Source organism: Tetrao urogallus (assembly GCF_951394365.1).
Source record: "Tetrao urogallus genome assembly, chromosome: 1".
Lineage (NCBI taxonomy): Eukaryota > Metazoa > Chordata > Aves > Galliformes > Phasianidae > Tetrao > Tetrao urogallus.
In genome coordinates, this window is record NC_136813.1 from 139,904,024 (window position 1) to 139,924,270 (window position 20,247).

Below are 20,247 nucleotides of genomic sequence, written 5' to 3' on the forward strand. Positions count from 1 at the left end.
CCAGAAAAGGGCCACAAGGGCAGTGAAGGAACCAAAGCACCTCTCCTGTGTGGAGAGACTGAGAGAGCTGGGACTGTTCAGCATGGAGAAGGTTCAGGGTGACATCTCATCAGTCCTCTAGGGAGGACTGCCTTCGATGCTAACCCTGTGGTTGGCCTTCAAAGAGACTAGCTCTGCAGGGAAGCAGCTAGCCCAGAGGGGCTCAGCAGTAGTAATCAGTGCTTCTGGCCTCTTCAGGAAGAGGGGAAGGCGTTGTTCTCAGCCTTATGAAGGATTTGTGCCAGTGGTACAGATTACTGCTGCTGCTGCTTTGATACTGTAAAGCCTCAAATCTTGCTTCAGTAAGAGTTGTGTCACCCATATCCAAAGCTGTGCACACACTAATGAAATCCACTTCCCTAAAGTGCTTTCTGGTCATGGTTTACATTCTCCTTAGAATGACTCACAGATGTATTTCTTTTTTTTTTTTCCTTAAATCCCATTAGTTACATGGTGGGCTAACAGACTGTGATTTGAACTGGGCCTGTTTCATTTTTTACTTCACAAACAAACTGGCAATAATGTGAGGAGAAGGAGGGGGGAAAGTTTATAGTTCAAGCACTCAAAGGATGATCATGTCTACCTCCTCGGTGTATAAGTTTGGGTAGCAGGGAGCTGCAGAGGTGGCTGACAGAGTGAAAAGATGCCAGAGGTTGCCTTGTGTTAGAAACAGATTCACTGCTGGTCAAAGCTGAGATGATCAGTAAAGCTGAATGTGCCCTCGTGAAAACATTAAAGAACAGGTAAAATAGGCTGTGTAGCAGCTGTGAGAAAACCAAGTGAGGTAAAAAAAAAAAAAAAGAGAAACAACCCTGCAGGCATAAAGATCAGTGCAGAAGGAGGTGTACTTGAGCACAGATTCTTTTGTAACCCCTGAGGAAGACCATGGTGAAGCGGGCTGTGCTCCCACAGCCCACGGAGGACCCCACACTGCAGCCAGCAAGAGTACTGAAAGAAGCTGCTGTCCCTGAAAAACCAATGCTGGAGCAGGCCTTACCACATGTGGAGGATCCATACTGGAGCAGTCTCCTCCTGAAGGTCTGCACCCTGTGGTATGGGCCTATTGCTGAAGCAGTTCTGCAAGAATTGCAGTCTGTGGGAAGGTCCCATGATAGAACAGTTCATGAAGGGCTGTATCCTATGGGAGGGACCCCAAGCTGGAGTAGGGAGAAGGATGATGAGCAAGGAGTAGTAGAGAAGAATAGTTAAGACCACAGGCCCCATTCCCTGTCTTCCGTATGCTACTTATCCGTGGGGGTTGGAGGCAGAAGAATCAATAAAGGAGTGAGACTCCTTGTAGGGAGAAGGAGATTTTTTTTTAAATACATTTTTTTAGTTCTTTGTTTCTCACCAACCTACTGTTTTTAATTGGCAATAGATTAATCTTTCCCAAGTTTTGTCCCTTTTGCCTATGATGATCATTGGTGACTTCTCTGTCCTTGTCTCAACTCACAAGCTTTTCCATTTGTTTTCTCCCCCCTGTCCTGATGAGGAAGGGGAGTGAGAGAGCAGCTGTGTGGTGTCTGTCAGCCAGCCAAGGTCAGCCCACCACACTCAGATGCAGGACGGCCACACACAAAGGTAATAAAAATCTCTAGTTTTGGTGAGAGATAGCAGCTAACATCGTGTTGAGATGCAAACTTCCCTTCTCCTGAACTGACAGTAATTTCTTCCTCCGGTATTTGATCTTCTCCAAGAAAACCTCCCCCTCCTTTGTTATGCCAGATGATGACTCAACTTTACTGCATCATTTTCTGAAGGAATGACACTCTGTCAACAGAAACAGATCTGTTTGCTTTACAGTAGTTTGAGTTTAAAGTTCTCTCACTCAAAAGGAAACAGAAGCAGTAGCTGTTGCTTATAAAGTGATTGGAAATCCTTTTTTCATTATTGGAAAGGATTGATGCATTGGCAGAATGCATTCTTTCTTCTTAGGGTTAGTTACATGTTTTTTGGAGGAAAAACGATGACTCCTCCAGTTTGCCTCTGCAATATTATTTGATGCTAAGACCAGTGAAAAGGCAGTTAATGCAGGTTTAAAGTATACTGAAGTTGGAAACTTCTACTGTCTGAATGACATGTAAGCATTATTTATTGGTTTTACTTAAATACTGACTACAAGAAAGTAATGATGCAGCATGTGCCTATAGGAAGCATTTCTGATTTATTTTTTTTTGGTTAATGAATCGTGCATAGCGAATGGCTGTTCTTCCTTTTGCAGGGTTAGATGGACATCTTAATGGTATGCGTTCCTCATCAACCTTTGACAGATGTTTCAGAATAAATATGGGTGTGTTATTCTAAGCCATCTCCAGGAAGATATACACATTGCTAGACCTATCACTCATGGTTCATCAAACAGATCTGAAAACAAAACAGTGTATCATGAAAATATGCTGTAGTTGCTGATGTCGCTTTGCAAGGAGTCCTTCACTTGTTTAGAAGAAAGTTGACATAAACATCTCCTTTTGCCTTCTGAACTACTGAAGGAAAACTTACTGAGTTACTAGAACAGGGTTGTCTTTCTAACTTCGCTATTTTTTCTTAATGTGGTTAAACAAGTGCTAAACACAAACCTTTTTTATTCCATAGAATCATAGAATTGCTCAGGTTGGAAAAGATCTTAAAGATCATTGAGTCCAATGACAACTTAATCATACTACCCAAACAACCCTCCGCTAAGTCATGTCCCTGAGCACCACATCCAAATGGTTTTTAAACACATCCAGTGATGGTGACTCAGCCACCTCCCCGGGGAGCCTATTCCAGTGTAACCCTTTCTGTAGAGTTTTTCCTGATAGCCAACCTAAACCTCCCCTAGGTGCAACTTGAGGCCATTTTCCCTGTCACCTGTCACCAGTGATATGAGACCAACCCCACTATCGCTGTAAGCACCTTTCAGGTATTGGAAAGCAATAAGGTCTCCCCTCACCCTCCTTTTCCCCAGACTAAACAGCCCCAGATCCTTCATAGGGCATATGCCTCTTTATAGAGCATATTCTCCAAGCCCTTCACAGGGCTTGTTGCCCTTCTTTGGACCCACTCCAGCACCTCAATGTCCCTTCTGAGCTGAGATGCCCAAAACTGAACACAGTACTCGAGGTGAGGTCTCACCAATGCCAAGTACAGGGGCAAGATTTCTTCCCTAGTCCTGCTCACCACATCAGGATGCCATTGGCCTTCTTGGCCACCTGGGCACTTTGCTGGCTCATATTCAGCTGACTGTCCATCAGTACACCAAGGTCCCTTTCCATCAGGCAGCTTCCAGCCACTCCTCCCCAAGCCTGCAGGGTTGCCTGGGGTTGTTGTGACCAAAATGCAGGACCTGATACTTGGCCTTATTGAAACTCATACAGTTTACCTTGGCCCGTCGATCCAGTCTATGCAGGTCCCTCTGTAATGCCTTTCTACCTTCTGGCAGATCAACACTCCCTCCCAACTTGGTGTCATCTGCAAACTCACTGAGAGTGCACTCAATCCCCTTATCAAGATCAGTGATGAAGGTGTTGAATAGGATGTCATGATATACTTTATTTAAATGATGATTTTCCATAGTCAGCTGTCAATGGTTTTTATAGATTCTCATTGCTGGATCTGCATCATGTTCTCCTGAGCAGAGGTGGAATCACAACTCCACTGCAAGTCACTCACAAGAACGGGAAGCCACATCAAAGGGGAAACATAAGGAGTTACTTGTTACATAGATGCAATATTGGTGAAGTGATGAATGTGTGAAGTGATTTGGAAAAATGAATGTACGCGTTGCTTACTATTGTTTCAACCACTTCCGTGTGATTTATTATCTCTGTTCCCTCTCCTGTAATATCACCTAGACATTCTTTAATAGAAAGAGTCCCTGAAGTCACACCTTTAATTGAGGAAGGATGGTAAAAGAGGTAAGGAAAAAAAAGGTACTTAATTAGCTCTAGAAAACCTCTTCCTTTTGATGTGTTTTTAAACTGTTCTATATAATCCTGGAGTGTTTTTCAGTTAAACTTCTCATAGCACTTCTCAGGCCTAAGGTCACTGAAGTGTAGACAGTGACAGAAGTTTTGCTTATGAGTATGAATCGCTGCTTCTCTTGTTGTCTGAAGATTTTCAGAGGTGTGTCTTTTAGGCACAAGAAACCTAGCTTCAACTTAACTCCATTTTTCACACCTGTGCTTCCAGTGGCTTCAGTGGATTTTTTTACTCCAAGAGCAAACATTAGAGGAATGAAACAAAAGAGTGGGACAATGAGAGCTATGTGCCTTTCTATTTCATACTATGTTGACTTGTTGATTTTGAGAATGCTTCAGTGGATGTAAGGACTTCAAATATACATTTAAATCAATTATGTGTGCACAGAATTTGTTTCACAAACAAATGATTTTCCTAGCATATCTTGACCTCAAATGGTCTTTGGATGAAGCTCTGGATAAAGAGCATATGTGTTTAACTTCAGTTTTAGCCTAAAAAGAAGAAGCAAACAAACAAAAAAAGTTCTGATAATCTAAAATCTTATTTGATGGTATTGAATTTAGATAAAACTTGAAATGGAAAATATTTTATGTTTGTCCTGAGATGGATTTTTTGTGCAGAAGAGACCAAACACAGAAAAAGAGAGGACACAGTATTGGCCTAAAATGAACTCTACTGAAATGATTGTGCTCAAGAACAGCGGAGAATATGGCTCTCATTTCTGACTGCAAAGTATTTTCTAAGGTAGGTGATGTGAAAACAGGATATAATGCTGAACACTAGAATACAAAAAAATATCTGTTTTCTTTCAAAGCAAAAAGAGATTGAGAAACCTGGATTGGGATTTGTTTCACTTAACCTTCCCTGTGTGCAACATAAGTGTCTGCAGCACAGCAAGACATTCAGAAGCTCAGTATTTGGGCGCTTCTAGGGCATGATTCATCACACTGCACTTTAGATGCCTACAACAGGCCAAGTGCAGTGTGTCATGTGAATGTGTATTCCTTTCTGTGAATTTAACCTTGAGCCAACACGCATCTGCCTGGACACCAGCTGGATGGAAATACACACTTGGTGAGATGGATCTACCCTAGAAGCAACAATAATGATAATTTTGAAAGAAACACAGCAGAAAATGCCAGCAACTTATTTACATCATCAGAAATAATTACAGAGCATTATAGAAAAGTTAAACAATCATTTCAAGGCACTTTTGAGTTCCCCAACTACAGGGGATGTTTTTACCCTTTGTTCAGAAAAGTAGAAAAGGAACAATCTAAGTAATATATTTTTTTTCCAATTTCTTTTTTTTGGGGGGGTGGGGAGGTTGGGGGTGGTATTTTCTTTCTTCCTTTTTTTTTCCTCCTTAGTAATATTTAATGATTCTCTTTACTACTTCTGCAAATATGATTTTTTTCATTTTTAAATATGTGTGTGCTTGTTCCTATTTGGCTGGACCTTTTGCCCCCAGAGTAATATATAAGAAATTCCATTGCTTGGAAACAAATCAATTTGCTCCTAGAAGCAGCATGCTTGGATTTCAGCTGAGAAAGTGCTGTGGGGTGAATGGAACAAGCACACTTATGTCTTGTAGAGTATATGCAGTTTGTACTGCTCTGGAGCCATGCTGCTTCTGCTAGCCAGCAGCTACTTGCATCCTGCCTTCCTGGCTACTATCTGAACCCTTGTGTCCAGTGAACAGCATAGTAGGCTAGCATCATCAGGTTCAGAAGAACATGAGTAATTCCTGGTGTCTGAGAATAGAATTAAGTTGAGCAACTCTATGAAAAGTCAGTAATTCCTCCTTATTTCAGCCTCTGCATTCTCTGAGTCACACTTCTGATGAAGCTGGTGCTCTAAGGTCAGTAGAAAAAGAGATCTCAACTTCAGCACAGCTTAAGGTTGCCCTTTTGCTCACAAAATACTTAACCATTTTAAAAGTCCTTTTAACAAATGCAACTAACTCAATGCAAGGGGAGCTTACATGGACAGACCAGCCTGCCTTGCAGCTGCTTTAGTCCATACATTCGTTAAGCTCTACTCAAAAAATTTTACCTCTTCATAAAAAGTGTCCTTAATTGGCAATAGGAAAAAATGTGGTGAAACTGCACATAGAATTTAAAAAAAAAAAAAAAAAAAAAAAAAAAAAAAGCTTGAATGGAACTTGGCAAATATTATAGTGTCTGATTTGCTTGAGCATTTGTGTTGGCTGCTGTAGTTGTAACTGTGGTGATGGGATGCACTGGAATTTTCCTTGGACTTGATTTCGGGTGGGTGTTCCCCAAGTGCAGCCATTTGCATGGCAGGACAAAAGCCAAGCTCTAGAAGCAAACGTCAGTCTTTCGTCAGAGCAGACCACTGCTACCTGTTGCAGATCTTACTGATGCTTCCTCTGAAGTGACACTGTCCTGAGCAGTGCTGCACCTCTGGGTTCCACCCGGTGCAGCTGTTGATCACATTGGACAGAGGTGTAAGTATCCATCAAGTCTGAAAATTGTGAACTCCAAAGCAAAGATTAAAAAATTACTTCTGTGCTTAACTCCCCCAAATCTAACTAATGACCTTGCAATTAGTATACAGTGATCTTGCAACTATCAACCACTGGTTTTCCTTGTAGGTATTACTTAAATCTTCAGAGAAATCTTACATTGCTTCCTCACTTAATCGCTTAATCACTATTAACTTTTGAGAGGAAGGGAGGAAGGTGTAATTCCTTAATAAAGGATGAAACTGAACTGTGGTCTTTCAGCACAGGTGGAGACAACCATATCTTTCAGACGTGACCATTCAGATAACACATGTTGCATCCTCAGAAATATTGTCTCTCATCAAAATCTGGTTTGTATTACCTGGGAGGCATGTGGTCCAAGAAGCCATAAACTGTTTTGTCTAGAACAAAGCCAGATTAAATCATTAGGAGAAAGAATGCTGAGTAACAGAGTGACATCTAGTTCAATGTATTTTAAACTGGAAAATGCTAATCATTGTATTCCTGGGGAAGGACACTGAAGATCTACTTGGAAACAAGAGTAAGACACTGCAAGAATTTCAGCTTGCCTTCTAACTTAGTACTTCAGCTTGCTCTGGTTATAGAAGCATTAAGGCATTACCTGACAAAGGAAGAACTAGAAAAAAAAACCCACAGGTGAGATTCCTGCCTAGAACCAACTACTCTATGATCCAAATTAATCTGTTAGTGCTTAGAAATAAACAACCACTCGTTCTGGCTAGGCCAAGATACATTGCTGCATCTGTTACTTCCTGAGAGGTTGAAATGGCTCTGCTGAAAGATTTCCCAAGAGGAGGCAGTGTCCCAAATCACAGTATTTTCTAAGATTGATAGCATTCATAGGACAGCATAGAAAGTGCAAGACGCAGGACAAAGCATCTCGGAAATGCAGCAGATTGTTCAGCTTAGAGAGCATGTCAGGTATGTGGGTTTTCATCCTGAGAGGAAAAAAAAAAAAAAACGGAACCAAGACATTTTTATTCACAAAGGATTGTCTTAAAATTTCCCATGGTGATGGTTTCCTGGAGGCAAGTGGCACTTTATTCATGTTAGAGCAAATTGCTGACTGAGAAATCTGTAGGAAGAAGAGCTTCATCCTACTTCAACTGAAATCAGCTGGGGCAGGAGGCTTCTCCGTGTCTTTTTACGTAAACAATGAGTATCTTAAAGGATCATTATCATATAGTAATAGAATAACACTGCCAAGTACAATCTGTGAGTAAACCCCATGGGGTAAGCACTGTGATGGGACTGGATTTGTAACAGCACGGGGATACAAGATACAGTCTGAAATTTGCTCTTTCAGATCTGAAGAAGAGCTTGCATGCCTAAAAGTTTGTGCGTTCCATCAATAATATCTGCTGCCCAAGCCCAACAGAAGATATTTCCTTTCAGCATCTAAAGGGGAGCTACAAGAAAGAAAGGAACAGATTTGATAGCAGGGTCCATAGCGACAGAACAAGGGGAAATGGTTTCAAGCTCAAAGGGAGGAAATTTAAATTGGATATAAGGAAAACGTCTTTTACAGTGAGGGTGGTGATGCACTGCAACAGGTTGCCCAGTGCTGTGATTGATGCCCCATCCCCGGAGACTTTCACGGCGAGGCTGGATCAGGCCCTGGGCAACCAGGTCTAGCTGAGGTGTCTCTGTTTATTGCAGGAGAGTTGGGCTAGATGGCCTTTAAAGGTCCCTTCCAACTCTAAGGATTATATGATTCTGTGACATTTCCTTCAGTTTATCAGTTTAAACAAACTAATAAAGTTGCATAGATACTCTCAGGTGTCTCCCTGACACTTCTATTTTCTCACGGCTTTCTGGTTCACATTTCAATGTGCTCTTTACCATTAGCGTGCTTGCCATTTTTTTTTCATGAATTTCACTAGGAGTTTGCTAAACACTGCACTTCTGTCAGTGCTGTTATTTAGCTGTGGTTTTGTTATTTTTAGAACTTTATCAATAGTGATGTGGGTGGTTTTGTTTGTTTGTTTTTTTACTGTAAAGCTTTTCTGTTATACAAAACAATCTCCAAAACACTGTCTGGACTCCTTCTGATGTCACTGGCATCTGTTCTTAAGCTCTTAAGTCTCTCTTTCCAGAAATCTCTTGATGCTGAGCCTATTTTTGTTCAGAAGTACTGAACACAGGCTATTGTCATGGGAATGGTAGGTGATCACACCTACGGCACAATCCAAGGTCTCCCTGCTGCTCTGCAGCTGCTCAACCTTCCACTCAGAGATATGCTTTAGAAGTGTCTGAGCCGTGCCTTCTATCTATTAGAAAACTTGGCAACCGTCTGGAAAGACAACTGCATTTGCTTGTATTCCCTTTTATGCTCTTTTCTGTAGGAAAAGCAAAGCACAGGTGTCTTAACCTCAAATAAAATAAAATTAAAAAAAAGCTGCTGAGCTGCTGTATTTAATTGTCCTAATTCATCAGATGTTGGATCAGAAAGGATGCAAGGGTATCACAGTTTGAAATTTGCATAGACGCTGCAAGCATGAGCATGAATGCTAAGTTTGTAATTGCCAGTGTATGTAATGAAGGTATGGCCTTTACGATGTGCTGTTAATAGTGAAAGGTAACACAGCTGCTGCTTCTTTTTCCTGCTGCATGTTAAAAATGCTACATCATTCCATCAGAGGATGATATCCAGAAAAAAAAAAGAGTGACCACTGTTAGGCCACATTGAGCAACCCATCCACTTTATCCAGCAGTGTGAAGCCTTTCTCTCCTCACGTTTTTTTGCCTGAGTGTTGAGTTCTGGGCTTCTGCCTTCATCCCTTGGTGTCGTAGCCACATTCCTGGACACAGTCCAGCTCTCCCTGTTAAAACACTGCAGTTGCTATTGTGCTGCAGTCTGTGTATTGACGGATGCATACTGAAATGCCAGCCTGTGCATCTGGTTGACTTCGGTTGACTGACTTTAAGAATTGCCACTTTTGATGTGTTACAGATTAAAAGGACTTCTCTTTATCTAGTGATTTTGGTACAAAGCTTTCGTGTTATATTTGAGGTGTGGATTTGAAAGAGAAAAAAAATTCCATTTCAAGTTTCCTGTATATTAGGATGACTAGAAAAACCGTCACTGCATGTCAAAACTGCTAAAAAAAAATATGGAAATACATCTACAGAAAATAAGCAAAATGGATATTTCCTAATAAAAGCAGTTTCAGGCCAAACCTATATCATCTACTGTTACTAATGTTTAGACAAATGGTTCATCCTTTAGGTAATAGCCTTTTAATTGTCAGAATGGCAATATCCAATAACTTCACACGTTCTGTCACAATTACCCAGGAAGGAATATTCACACTTCTTGTTTCTTTTTGTTTCTTCTCTGGCTTAGAATGTGTTTTATCCCACTTGCTTTCCAAACGCCAGCTTTGGGCTGGGTCTGTTTGGGGCGATTTTCATTTCAAAGACCTCTCCCCTTCGACCCACTTTGGAATACCAGACTGAAAGCTGGAAAAAAAAAAATCCTTTTATATATCACGGAGTCATCAAATGGCTTGGGTTGGAAGAGGCCTTAAGGATCACCCAGTTCTAACCCCTGCCATGGGCAGGGCTGCCACCCACCAGCTCAGGCTGCCCAGGGCCCCATCCAACCTGGCCTTGAGTGCCTCCAGGGATGGGGCACCACAGCTTCCGTGGGCAGCACCTCACCACCCTCTGAGTGAAAGATTTCCTGTTAACACCTAATCCAAATATCCCCTTTTACTTTAAAGCCATCCCCACTTGATGGCGTCGGCTTCAGCAAAATGGCTTTCACTTGAGCTAAAAGGAAAGCAGCAGCAAACCAGTATTTGGGCGCAGCAGGGGAACAGGCGGAGTGCTTAAGACAGCGCAAGGATGACGCTGATGTGCTGATTTCATTCTCAAACACGTTTTCTAGCACCCATCCTGTTCTGAGCAAGCGGACAGTCCCACTCTGGGAGCTGTGCACGAGGTTATGGCGGGAAGCCCGGCACAGGCCCTGGTGGAGCCGCAGCTGGCCGTGCAGGTGGCCCACAGCCATGGCCAGGGTGTGCCACGTCCCAGTCCACGCACAGACACCACAGCTTGCAGACACGGCGGGCCCGTTTAGCTCTGCTGCGTGTCAGCACTCCCGTGTCCGTGCACGAACGCCCCGTCCTGACTGCTGCTGCCGGCCCACCCGAGGGCTTTTTTTCTCCACGTGGAATCGAGCAACGAGCTGGTTCGCCGGGAAAACAGAAGACATACGCTTAAACCCAGAGCCCTCTCGTTTCTGCCGTGCCAGGTGGCAGCGTGAGCGCTGGGATGATTCAGTGCTCCCGAAAGGCAGCGATTATAAATATTCACAGCTACCGGTTGGGACGGCACAACGGTGCGGCAGAGACGGCCACAGAGCCGTGCCTTACATAACGCCGAGCGAGATAAAGCCCTAGGATTAACGGAGCCACGCGCGCCACAGGGGCAGAGAACGCTTCTCCACAGACGGAGCGCGCGGCCGCAACCAGCTGAGGCGACAGCGGCCAAGTTCAGGGCGAGCAACAGCAGCAGCACACCGCTGCGGCGCCGACCACGCCCCGCCCCTCGCCCCGCGGCGGCGGCGGCCCCTCGAGGCAGCCCGGCGCATCCCCGCCCGCCCGCCCGCCCGCCGCCGCCGCCGCCGGGCGGGACCATCTCTCCCCCTGGCGAGGGGGGGGCGGCGCTCCGCCCCGGCTCCCCGCCCGGCCCGCCTCCCCCCACGCCGCGCTGAGCGCCCCTCCGCCTGCCGAGCGCCGTGGTCACGCCCAGCGCAGGCATTAGCGCCCCCCGGTGCGGGGCGCGGGTGCCCGGGCATCCTCCGGCGCGGCGGCGGTGGCTCCGGCTCCTCCCTCGCCGGCAACGCGGAGCGGCTGCGAGCCTGAGCCGGGCGCTGCGCTGCTGGGCAGCGCCATGAAGCCGGCGGTGCTGGAAGTAATGAGGATGAACCGGGTGTGCAGAATGGTCCTGGTCACTTCAGTGGGCTCCTTCATCCTCGTCATCTTCTATTTCCAAAGTATGTTGCTCCCAGGTAGGGCTCTGCTGCTCCCTTCTCCCCGCCGCAGGTGGCGGCCGCCTCGGGGTGCGCGGGGCGGGTGGAAACTTTGCTGGGCTTCGGTCCTTGCGTGCTCGGCGTCGTGCGGCGGGAGCGGCGCACCGAGAGGGGAAGCGGGGATGGATACGGGGGAGGAAGGTCAGAGCTCGGCTCTTCGCTTCCCCGTTCGCGGCTGCTGGGGCGCAGTCGATTAAAAATCGCCTGCCCTGAAGTTTTTGGGAGGCTTGCGGCGCTGCAGGGCTCCGTGCTGCAGCCGGGAGGCAGCGCACACACCGCTCTGCGTAGCGGTTCTCCGTCAGCTGTCTGCTCGCCCGAAGTTGGTGCCGTTGGTTTGATGGACGTGTTCTCTTGCGGCGCCCATCTGTGCCGGCTCCTGGGGAAAGCGGTGCGTGTCTTTCTCCCCTCTGCATCCCCACCGGTTCCATCGGACCCGGGGGTGGCTTTAACCGAGCGCTTCAGGTCACCGCAGGCGGCTGCGAGCTGCAGTACAGCTTCACCAATTGAACTCGCATGTTTTTTCATTCATTGATTGTGTTCTGCAGGTAACGTAGTCTGTGTACGCGTGCAGAAAATTTGGCCAAGTGTTGCTTTTCCCCGAGTTTTGGGTGAATTGTGCTATTGGAACAAAAACTTAGCGTGCAGCACGTGAGAGATGAAACAAAATATTTCACTGTGTGTCTTTGAATGTGTAAGAATCACCCTCAAAGGATCCTCAGCGCGCTCCATAGTTAACTACTGGAGATTATGGCTTTGTGTTTGTGCTACTGTGGAGCTATAAATAGGCTGCGATTCGGTACCATTCAGAGCATTTCACTAAAGCTGAGGTGAGAGCATGGTGCTCTTAAAGCACGGGGAGTATGAGCTGCACCCCTCTTCCATATGACACGTATTGGGTTGTTAGCGTGCATGAAGCAGATCTGGAAATAATGAGATCAAACCCCATTTATCTCTATTGTATCTTCTTGAACATTAACAGTTCTGTGGTTTTTTTTTCTTTTTCTTTCCTAAATGTAGACTGTTTCTGTAGCGAATGCTGCTGGAAATCAACCAAACGCTAATCTAGATTGAGGTACGGTCTGGCTGTTCAGTTTGAATGTGTTTTGCAAAGCTCAAACATCTCTTTTAGTCAGGTATCTGCTACGTGGTTGTGCGTTGGCTATCTAGGTTATTTTAACCAGGGTACAAAAACTTTGCTTGCAGTTGCACCCGTTTGTGACTATAGGATTTCTTTATAACTCTTCCTGTTCTATCTCTCAACTCAGTGGGGCTGGATTCTGGGTAGAGTGCAAGGCTGGTGATGTATTAAAACTTTTCAAGATCTTGGCTGGTAACCTTTTTGTAGAGGAGGAAGTTTGGCATTTTGCCCTGAGGTTGGCACAGCAGGGTGTGCCTTAAGAAGGCTGCAGGAGACAGCTGCCTCAGACACTAGGTTGCCACCAGTCACTTACAGTGCTCTGTAAGATAAGTGTCTTGCTGCCAGAATTAACTGGAGAGTTTCTACCCATCCTTGTGGATGGGGAATAAGGTAGGTGTTCGGTTAAGTTCTTTGCAAGGAGTGTAAGTTCCTTATTCAGGATCTGGCTGTTTCTTCACTCCCTCAGTGCTCTTTGGTGAATCTTAGGAAAGTTGGTCTCCGTCTGCTGAGCTTTCTGAACCATTTAGTTGCGATGCAAAAGGTGAAGATGTTGGAAGGCCACTGAGTGATGAGCACAGCCATGCTCAGGGAAAAGATAACTCCTCAGTGTCAGGTGGTCACTTCCCATTTGAGAAGGCTGGAGTGTAGATCTCCTGCAAGAACCATTAAAATAAAATTGCAGAATCGTAAGGTTGAAAAAGAGTACTGTACGATCACCTAGTCTTACTGTCAGCCCATCCCCACTATGCCCACTGACTGCATCCCTCAGTGCCACATCCACAGGGCTCTTGATCACCTCCAGGGACAGTGACTCCACTACAAATCCAACAAGTACCACAGCAGAAATCCCTGCTGGCAGATCGTTTCCTGGGAGTAAATGACAGCTAATGGAAAGGCGTTCTTAGAAAAACTGCAGAGAAAAGTCAGGAGCTAATCCCAGCCCCTGGTCTTATTTGAGGATCTGGGGGAGGCCAGCTCACTGTTTGTTCCTGAGGGAGGAAATTGCAGTGGTGACTGTGTGTTTTCCTGTTGCCTGTCTAATTTCTTTTGGGAAGGAAAAAAAAAAAAAGGCAAAAAACGCCCAGTGGAACAAAAAATTCTTCAGTAACTGCTTTAGCTGCATGGGGGTTTTCCTGGGTTCTTGCTCAGGATATTTCTCTTTGCTCTTTTGCCACTTGCTGTCTGTGGAATGATGTGACCCAATGATTGCTTTGCGTTCCCGGATCTTGTTTGCATGCGGAGGGTCAGCCCTGGGCTGTTATGATGGCCCATTGCAGTTCCTGGTGCACCTGCATGTCCCTGCATCGGGTGGGATGGTGCCAGGGTCCGTGCACAACTGCTGGGCTGGGCCAGGCTGGGTGCACTGGGATCACTCCTGTTGGGGGAGTCCTCAGAAAGGCAGAGAAACTGACAGCATCATGTCTCAGCACCACTGAGGCATGTTGATGAAGAAACAGTATAAATCTCCTTTTTTTTTTTTTTTTTTTTTTTATTTGATTTTGTCACTGCAGACTGGAGTTGTTTGCTCCCTTTCTCAGTTCCTGTTTTGGTGTGCTGCTGCTAGCTGTGCTTGCTGACAAAAGCCAGGTCTTTGGGTGGACTTCAGTCTCTGATCCTCTGAGCAGCTCCTCACATGGTGCTGTCTGACCCATGATTGCTTCTTCTTGGCAGAGGGCTGATGCCTACCTTTGTTCCCATAATGGAACAGCTCAGATGGTGTGAGGGTTTTTTTTTTTTTTTTTCTTTGTCTGAAGATGAGCTTATTATTGATTTTGATGGAAGATTCTGTTTGAAAATCAATGCGGCATTCTCCCATCTCACAAAGTGAGCCACGCTTCCTCCCCTACTTCTAAAGGGGAAGGAGACTTGCAGAGCAGTAGGTGTGTGGCACTCCTTTGATGGATCCCGTACACTGGCTTTAAATTATTCCATTTGGGATGCTGAGATGGAGCTCAGCCTACAGTCACAAGGATTTGGCCATTGTTTAATCGTGTGCAGCAAAATCCATCCCCCGGAGTCCTGCTGTGATTGCTGTCGCTATCTGTGGAAGCTTTTAGCTGATTTCCATGGGATCATGTACCCAAGGTGCACAGAGCTGCTCAGGTCTCTGCTCTCAGAGGTACTGATGGTCTGGAAGTGCTCAGAGTTGAGAGTAAACCTGTTCTGTGTCTCTGGAAGCCTTCCTGGTGACTGTGAGACTTAGCAGAAAGGTGACTTCTGTCTCAGTACATCTGTATACAGCTTTTCTGTGACAGCTACTTGCTGACCTTGGGAAGTAGGTTTCTATTTGTGAATGCTTTCAAGCCAAAATTGCCTGGCTCAAGCCACAATAATGTCTTAGGAAACAGTAGTTTATCAGAATGTTTATTGTTCTGAAGATACCATTCCTACAATGTATATTTTCATAAGCTTTCAGTGTTGTTTTTTTTTTTTTATTACTACTAATTAATGCGGGGGAAACTGCTGATTTTCATAGCACTAAAACTCCACGTTCTCAGATGTAAAACTGCCTTGGCTGAAGTCAGAATTTCTCAGAGATAAAGAGTGGATGTGAATGGGACTTATTTTCCTCTCGAAATAAAAATAAATAAAGCAGCACAAGGCAATTTAAATACTCTAGGCCAGCCTGGATGGGGGCTTTGAGCAACCTGGTCTACAGGGAGGTGTCTCTGCCTGTAGCAGGGGTTAGAATTACGTGATTTTAAAGGTCCCTTCCAATCCAAACCTGTAATTATGAGACATAAGTTATAGAGTTGATCAGGTGTAATTGGCATGTCAGTTTCCTCTGCATGGAGGGGGTGTATTTGTGAATTCTTAAATTGTTTCCATTGCTTTTGGAGTTTCAGGTCATTTATCTTACACTATACCACACGGCAAGTCTAAAAATGGTTGGGAGATTGGAAGAAGTTAGGTTCACATTGCTCTTCCCAGCACCAGCATCTGTTGCGAGACATACTGCATCAAATCCTTCCTGACAAAGCTGCTTTGGTTGTCCTTGTGTGAATGTCATTGTAGAACAGTTTGGTTTTTTTTTTTTCCCCATCTCAAGCCTTTTGGGCTCATGCATATGTATTATGTATCAACTCCAGGGTGATCCCAAGGGAGCTGGGAACAGGGCTGGGGACACAAGGGTTTCAGTCTGATGGGTTTTTCCTGCAGATTGCTCGTATTGTTCAAGGCAGGTGTTTGAATTCTGTGTGTGACTTGTCTGAGTGTCAACAGATATAAAATCGAGTGTGGGTGTGCGGTTGAAGGGTTGTGCTTAAATTGATGGAGGGAAAAGACTCTTCTTCTTTTCACATTAAGGAAACAAAATTAAATTCAAGAATTCTGTGTTTGTTGTATATCTGACGTGTCTGGGATAAAGATAGATAATGTCTGTGGTAGGTCATTTAGATTCAGAAACCACATACTACAAGGATAATGCTTCAAAGCACGTTCCCATTTCTGTTGGATGCTCCTGCTCCCTGTGGAGCCCATTCATGTAAGATCTTTGTGGATGAAGTAGGTATTTGTCCTTAAAGTAGCAATTCAAACTGTAGAGTTCGGTTAATTCCTTCTTATTTGTGTTTCAGTATCCAAGTTGTAGATAACATCCTTTTGTTGTGGGCAAAACACCGGTGTGTGACAAAGTGCTGTTTCTGGCACCAGCCTTATGCTCTAAGCAGGAGATGAGACCACCAGAGACTGCAGCAAATCAATGAGAGAATGCAGTTCCTAATTATCTTTGGCTCATGCCTCCAGACAGAGGGATTTTCTGGGATTCCAATTTTGTGAATGTAATCAGCAGAGGATGTAGTGTGTTCCCCTTTCATGTAATTGTTTGGCACCTGAAACTAAGGGTTCATGAATAAATCAGAATTCCACTGCATATACACTTGGATTCTGTGTCTCTTCTTTTGCATAATGCTGTTATCCCCTGTTTTCCATTTAATGCCTGATCGATGAGTGGGGTTAGTAAGAAGTTACGTTGGTGATGTTTTCAGGGGGAGATAATTCCCTCCCATCAAGCTGCAGTCACAGGTCTTCCCTTGAATGGCATATGTTAATTTCAGCTCCCTACCCACTGCCTGGTGGGGTTGTCACATAGCTGTAGCATCAGGGAAGGATGGAACGAGGTGTGTCCCAGTGCACAAGTGATGTGTGCTTCTGTACAAGCAGTAAGTTCTTCAGTACTGGGGGCTGTCCTGATGTACACCTCCTGCTCTGCACCTGCCTGTTCAGTGCCTGTGGGGTGCTGGTGAGCCCCTGGTGTTGGTAAGCTGCAGGTAAGAATCCATGGGGCTGTTTTTCTTGTCCATGACAAGACAAGTTCTACTCTGTGAACTTGCATAGTGTGAAAAGCACCATGCTGGTGAATCTGTGAGCCAGAGCAGATGATGGCATCCTCATTTCTGTGTCAAACCAACAGTACCTGGACTACACAATGTGCTATAAGTAGGTACTGTGCACGTATTCTTTTGCAGCAAGTGAATTTGGTGCCTGTATGAGTCAGGCAGATTTTCCTGCATTAAAGAAGTTTCCCTGCATTATGTATTTCACAATTAAATATTCAGCTAGCTTTTATTTTAGACTAATGAATTCTTTTTGATTGTTCTATGCACCTTGCCCAGTGTTTGCAATAAAAGTAGAGCACAGCTTTGCTTTTAACTGTATTAATTTGGCACGTTAGAAGAAGAGGTCCTAAATGAGGCATTAAAGTCTGGCTTGTAAAGCATCAGGAAGGAATGTTATTTAAAAGAAATAAAATTAGATAGCTGCTACTGGAAACTTTGGAGTAAAAAGTCACTGGAGTGTACTGAGTGACACTGAAGTTGGATGTGTAATCTAATCCCCCAAGGAGGGGGGAAAGGAAATACTTTAAATATTTAAATCCCTGGTTTAAAAAAGCTGTGCATGAGCACTTAAAAAGCAGTAGCTTTAAAAGAGAGGGCTGCACACAAGTGGATGTGCATATACATGCCCACCCATATGTCTTCCCTGGTTCAAGCTGTAATTGGGCTGCAGTGGTGGTCCAAGTAACCCACGCACATGGATCAATGCAGTGCACACACCTTCTCCAAGATAGCTGCTGTAAGGAGCATGAAGTTCTTTGTCATTAGAGGAAGTTCCAGAAGGGCCAAGGGCTTTATGAGGTGCCTTTGTTATTTTTACTGACAAAACATGCGTCCAGTGTGGGTTCTCAGATGCATTCTTTCTTTCTCAACTTATTCAGTATGTGGAAGCATACAGCTTGGGAGAAATAACCTTTTTATGAATTCTTTCTAAGCTGTGCAGGAGCATGAATTTCTATGGGGGTATCAGCCTGAGCAGTAAGAGTGGCTTTTCAAGGTAGCCTTCGTGTGACTCGTGCCACGTTGTAGGCGCTGAAGGATGACTTTATGTCCTTTGTTATCAGCTGCTGCTGCAGTGGCTTCATGCTCCTATGAAAGAACTTAAAAGAGAGTCCTGGAAGGAACAGAAAATGCAGTCCAGCAAGATTTCTCATGGCAATGTGATTCTAGGGGCTTGAGGGATAGTAGCCAAACACAACAACTGGCATGCAGGTAAGTGAAGAAGCAGGTGTGAAGTGATTACATCCCATGGACACCTGCTCTTAGTTTTCTGCAAAGAGAACATCCTTGGTGTCAATGATTTGAGCAAAGTGATCCATGTGTGGTTCTGCTGGATGGGTGACCTCAGTCTCCCCTCTACTAGGTGAAAGAGGAAGTTGTTTTCAGATACACTTGCTTGCAGAGGATCTGCTGCTTTAGTTGCTGTACGCAGGCTGGAAGATGCTGTCCTTGGCAATCTTCTCGTTGAAAGATTGTATCTCTTTATGTCAGTTGTCTGAGTGGTGGAACCTGATGGTTTTTAGCTGCAGAATGCACACAAGGAACAAAAGGGCTCTGAGCTTCCACAAACACATTGAGCTGTACACAAAGCAGAAAACTCTGCTTTTTTTTTTTTTTTTTTTTCTTCTGGTTTGTTTTATTGTAGAAGCCAACACTTTCTATGCATGTCTATTTTTTTTTTTTTTTTTTTTTTTTTTTTTTTTTTTTTTTAGAATTCTCAGAGAATTCAAGATATATTTTGCAAGCAGTAAGAACTGTGGCTTTCAGGACCCCTGGAGAGTAATGCTTTCTGAATTCACTTAACAAGCAGCATACTTCATAGCCAGCCATTTTCATTCCTTTTTGGCTAATGAATGATTACATAAGCAGGTCAAAAAGTTTCAAGTGGATAACTTATAGGGATTTTTTGGATTAGGAAAGGTAGACTTTTAATTAGGAGGGTGATTTTAATTGGATCTTGTAGATGATCTCTACTGTAATACCTTGTATTACAAGGAAGAGCCTTTGGTAGTTAAAATCCTTTTAAAGACTACGTGGGTTATTATGCTTTAAAGTTGGTTGGAGTGCTGCCAGGACAAAACAGTCTGTGCTATCTCAAGTGACCTGCTGTGGAATAGCACATTCTGCACCCATGGTGGTGGGTACCAGGAGCTGAATGTGTCCTTTGGGTAAGCTGTGTTTTTACAGCCTGTGTTGCAAGTGAGAGTGGAGAATTTATAGTAAGTGAGGAGGAGGGAAGTAACACTTTTTAAACACTTTGTGATTAATAAAATGTGTCAGTTGTGATCATAAGTCTAAAACTGAAGAAGTTGATCTTAGTTATAAGTTTAGGGCTTGATTAGCTTCTAAAGCATATTTTGAGTTCCCAGATGGAAATAAATTCTGTATTTTTGGGGTTAAAAGTGTGTATTTGTGCACGTAATTATGAAGTTGATGTAACTGATAATTAAGTAGGACAAATGCACTGCTGAATTTGTCACACATATTGAATGTTGACTACTACCATGCATACTGTGCTTCCTTGATTGTTACAGGAAGCAGGATCAGTCAGGTGGACTCTGAGCAGAGTTCTTGCTCGTACAGTACTGGCAGACACACGGACCATGCCTGCTAATCTCTTCCTCTTTGCTTTCCTCCTTCTCATACCAAACATGGTGGTCCACTGTGACAAGCTTGGGGAAGCTCAGATAGGATGAGCGCAGCTGCCTGCTGGGCTGTGGGGTTTGGGGTTTTGTTTTGGGCAAGCCATAAGATTTTACAGCTTCTTTTTCCGAAAGAAGTGTAGTGATGAATGGTTTGAATATGTTGGTGGATTGACTGCATGAGGTCTGCATGACTGCCTGGGGGAGTCAATGGTTGCCTTTCAGTTGATTTTAGTGAGCAGTGGGTCAGGTCTACTGTGTCAGAACAGGGGCTTTCTCAAATGCATGAAGGGCATACATCCCCTGTGGTGGTAGGAATATAGGATTGCAGGCTTGGGGAAAGCTCTGAACTGTAAATCTGGGTTGACTCCATTGAATTGATTATATTAATTTTGGATCAAAGCTACTATAACATGCAGGATTTGTCCCTCCCACAGAGCAGTATACAACAGAGTAACAGCTTTGCTTTTCAGCTTGTTTATTTGCCCTTCACAGAGTACTTCTGCGTTCAAGGAAATAGTAGTTTTTTTTTTTTTTCCCCTGTAGGTGTACATGCTTAAAATATTGAATGAAGATATTGACTGTTT

General features: G+C 44.3%; 1 protein-coding gene across 2 annotated transcripts in view; it reads left to right on the forward strand.

Moving 5' to 3' along the window:
• Positions 1-11,407: 11,407 nt before the first annotated feature.
• Positions 11,408-20,247, forward strand: part of CHST11 (carbohydrate sulfotransferase 11) — a gene marked incomplete at both ends in the record, with an annotated part of 151,785 nt that continues 142,945 nt past the window's right edge. The window contains one exon of one of the 2 annotated variants that reach the window (XM_079538956.1): positions 11,408-11,525. In XM_079538956.1, coding sequence (XP_079395082.1) covers positions 11,408-11,525 — 118 coding nt within the window. The remainder of the gene's footprint in view (positions 11,526-20,247) is intronic. The other variant, XM_079538957.1, reaches the window with a different exon arrangement.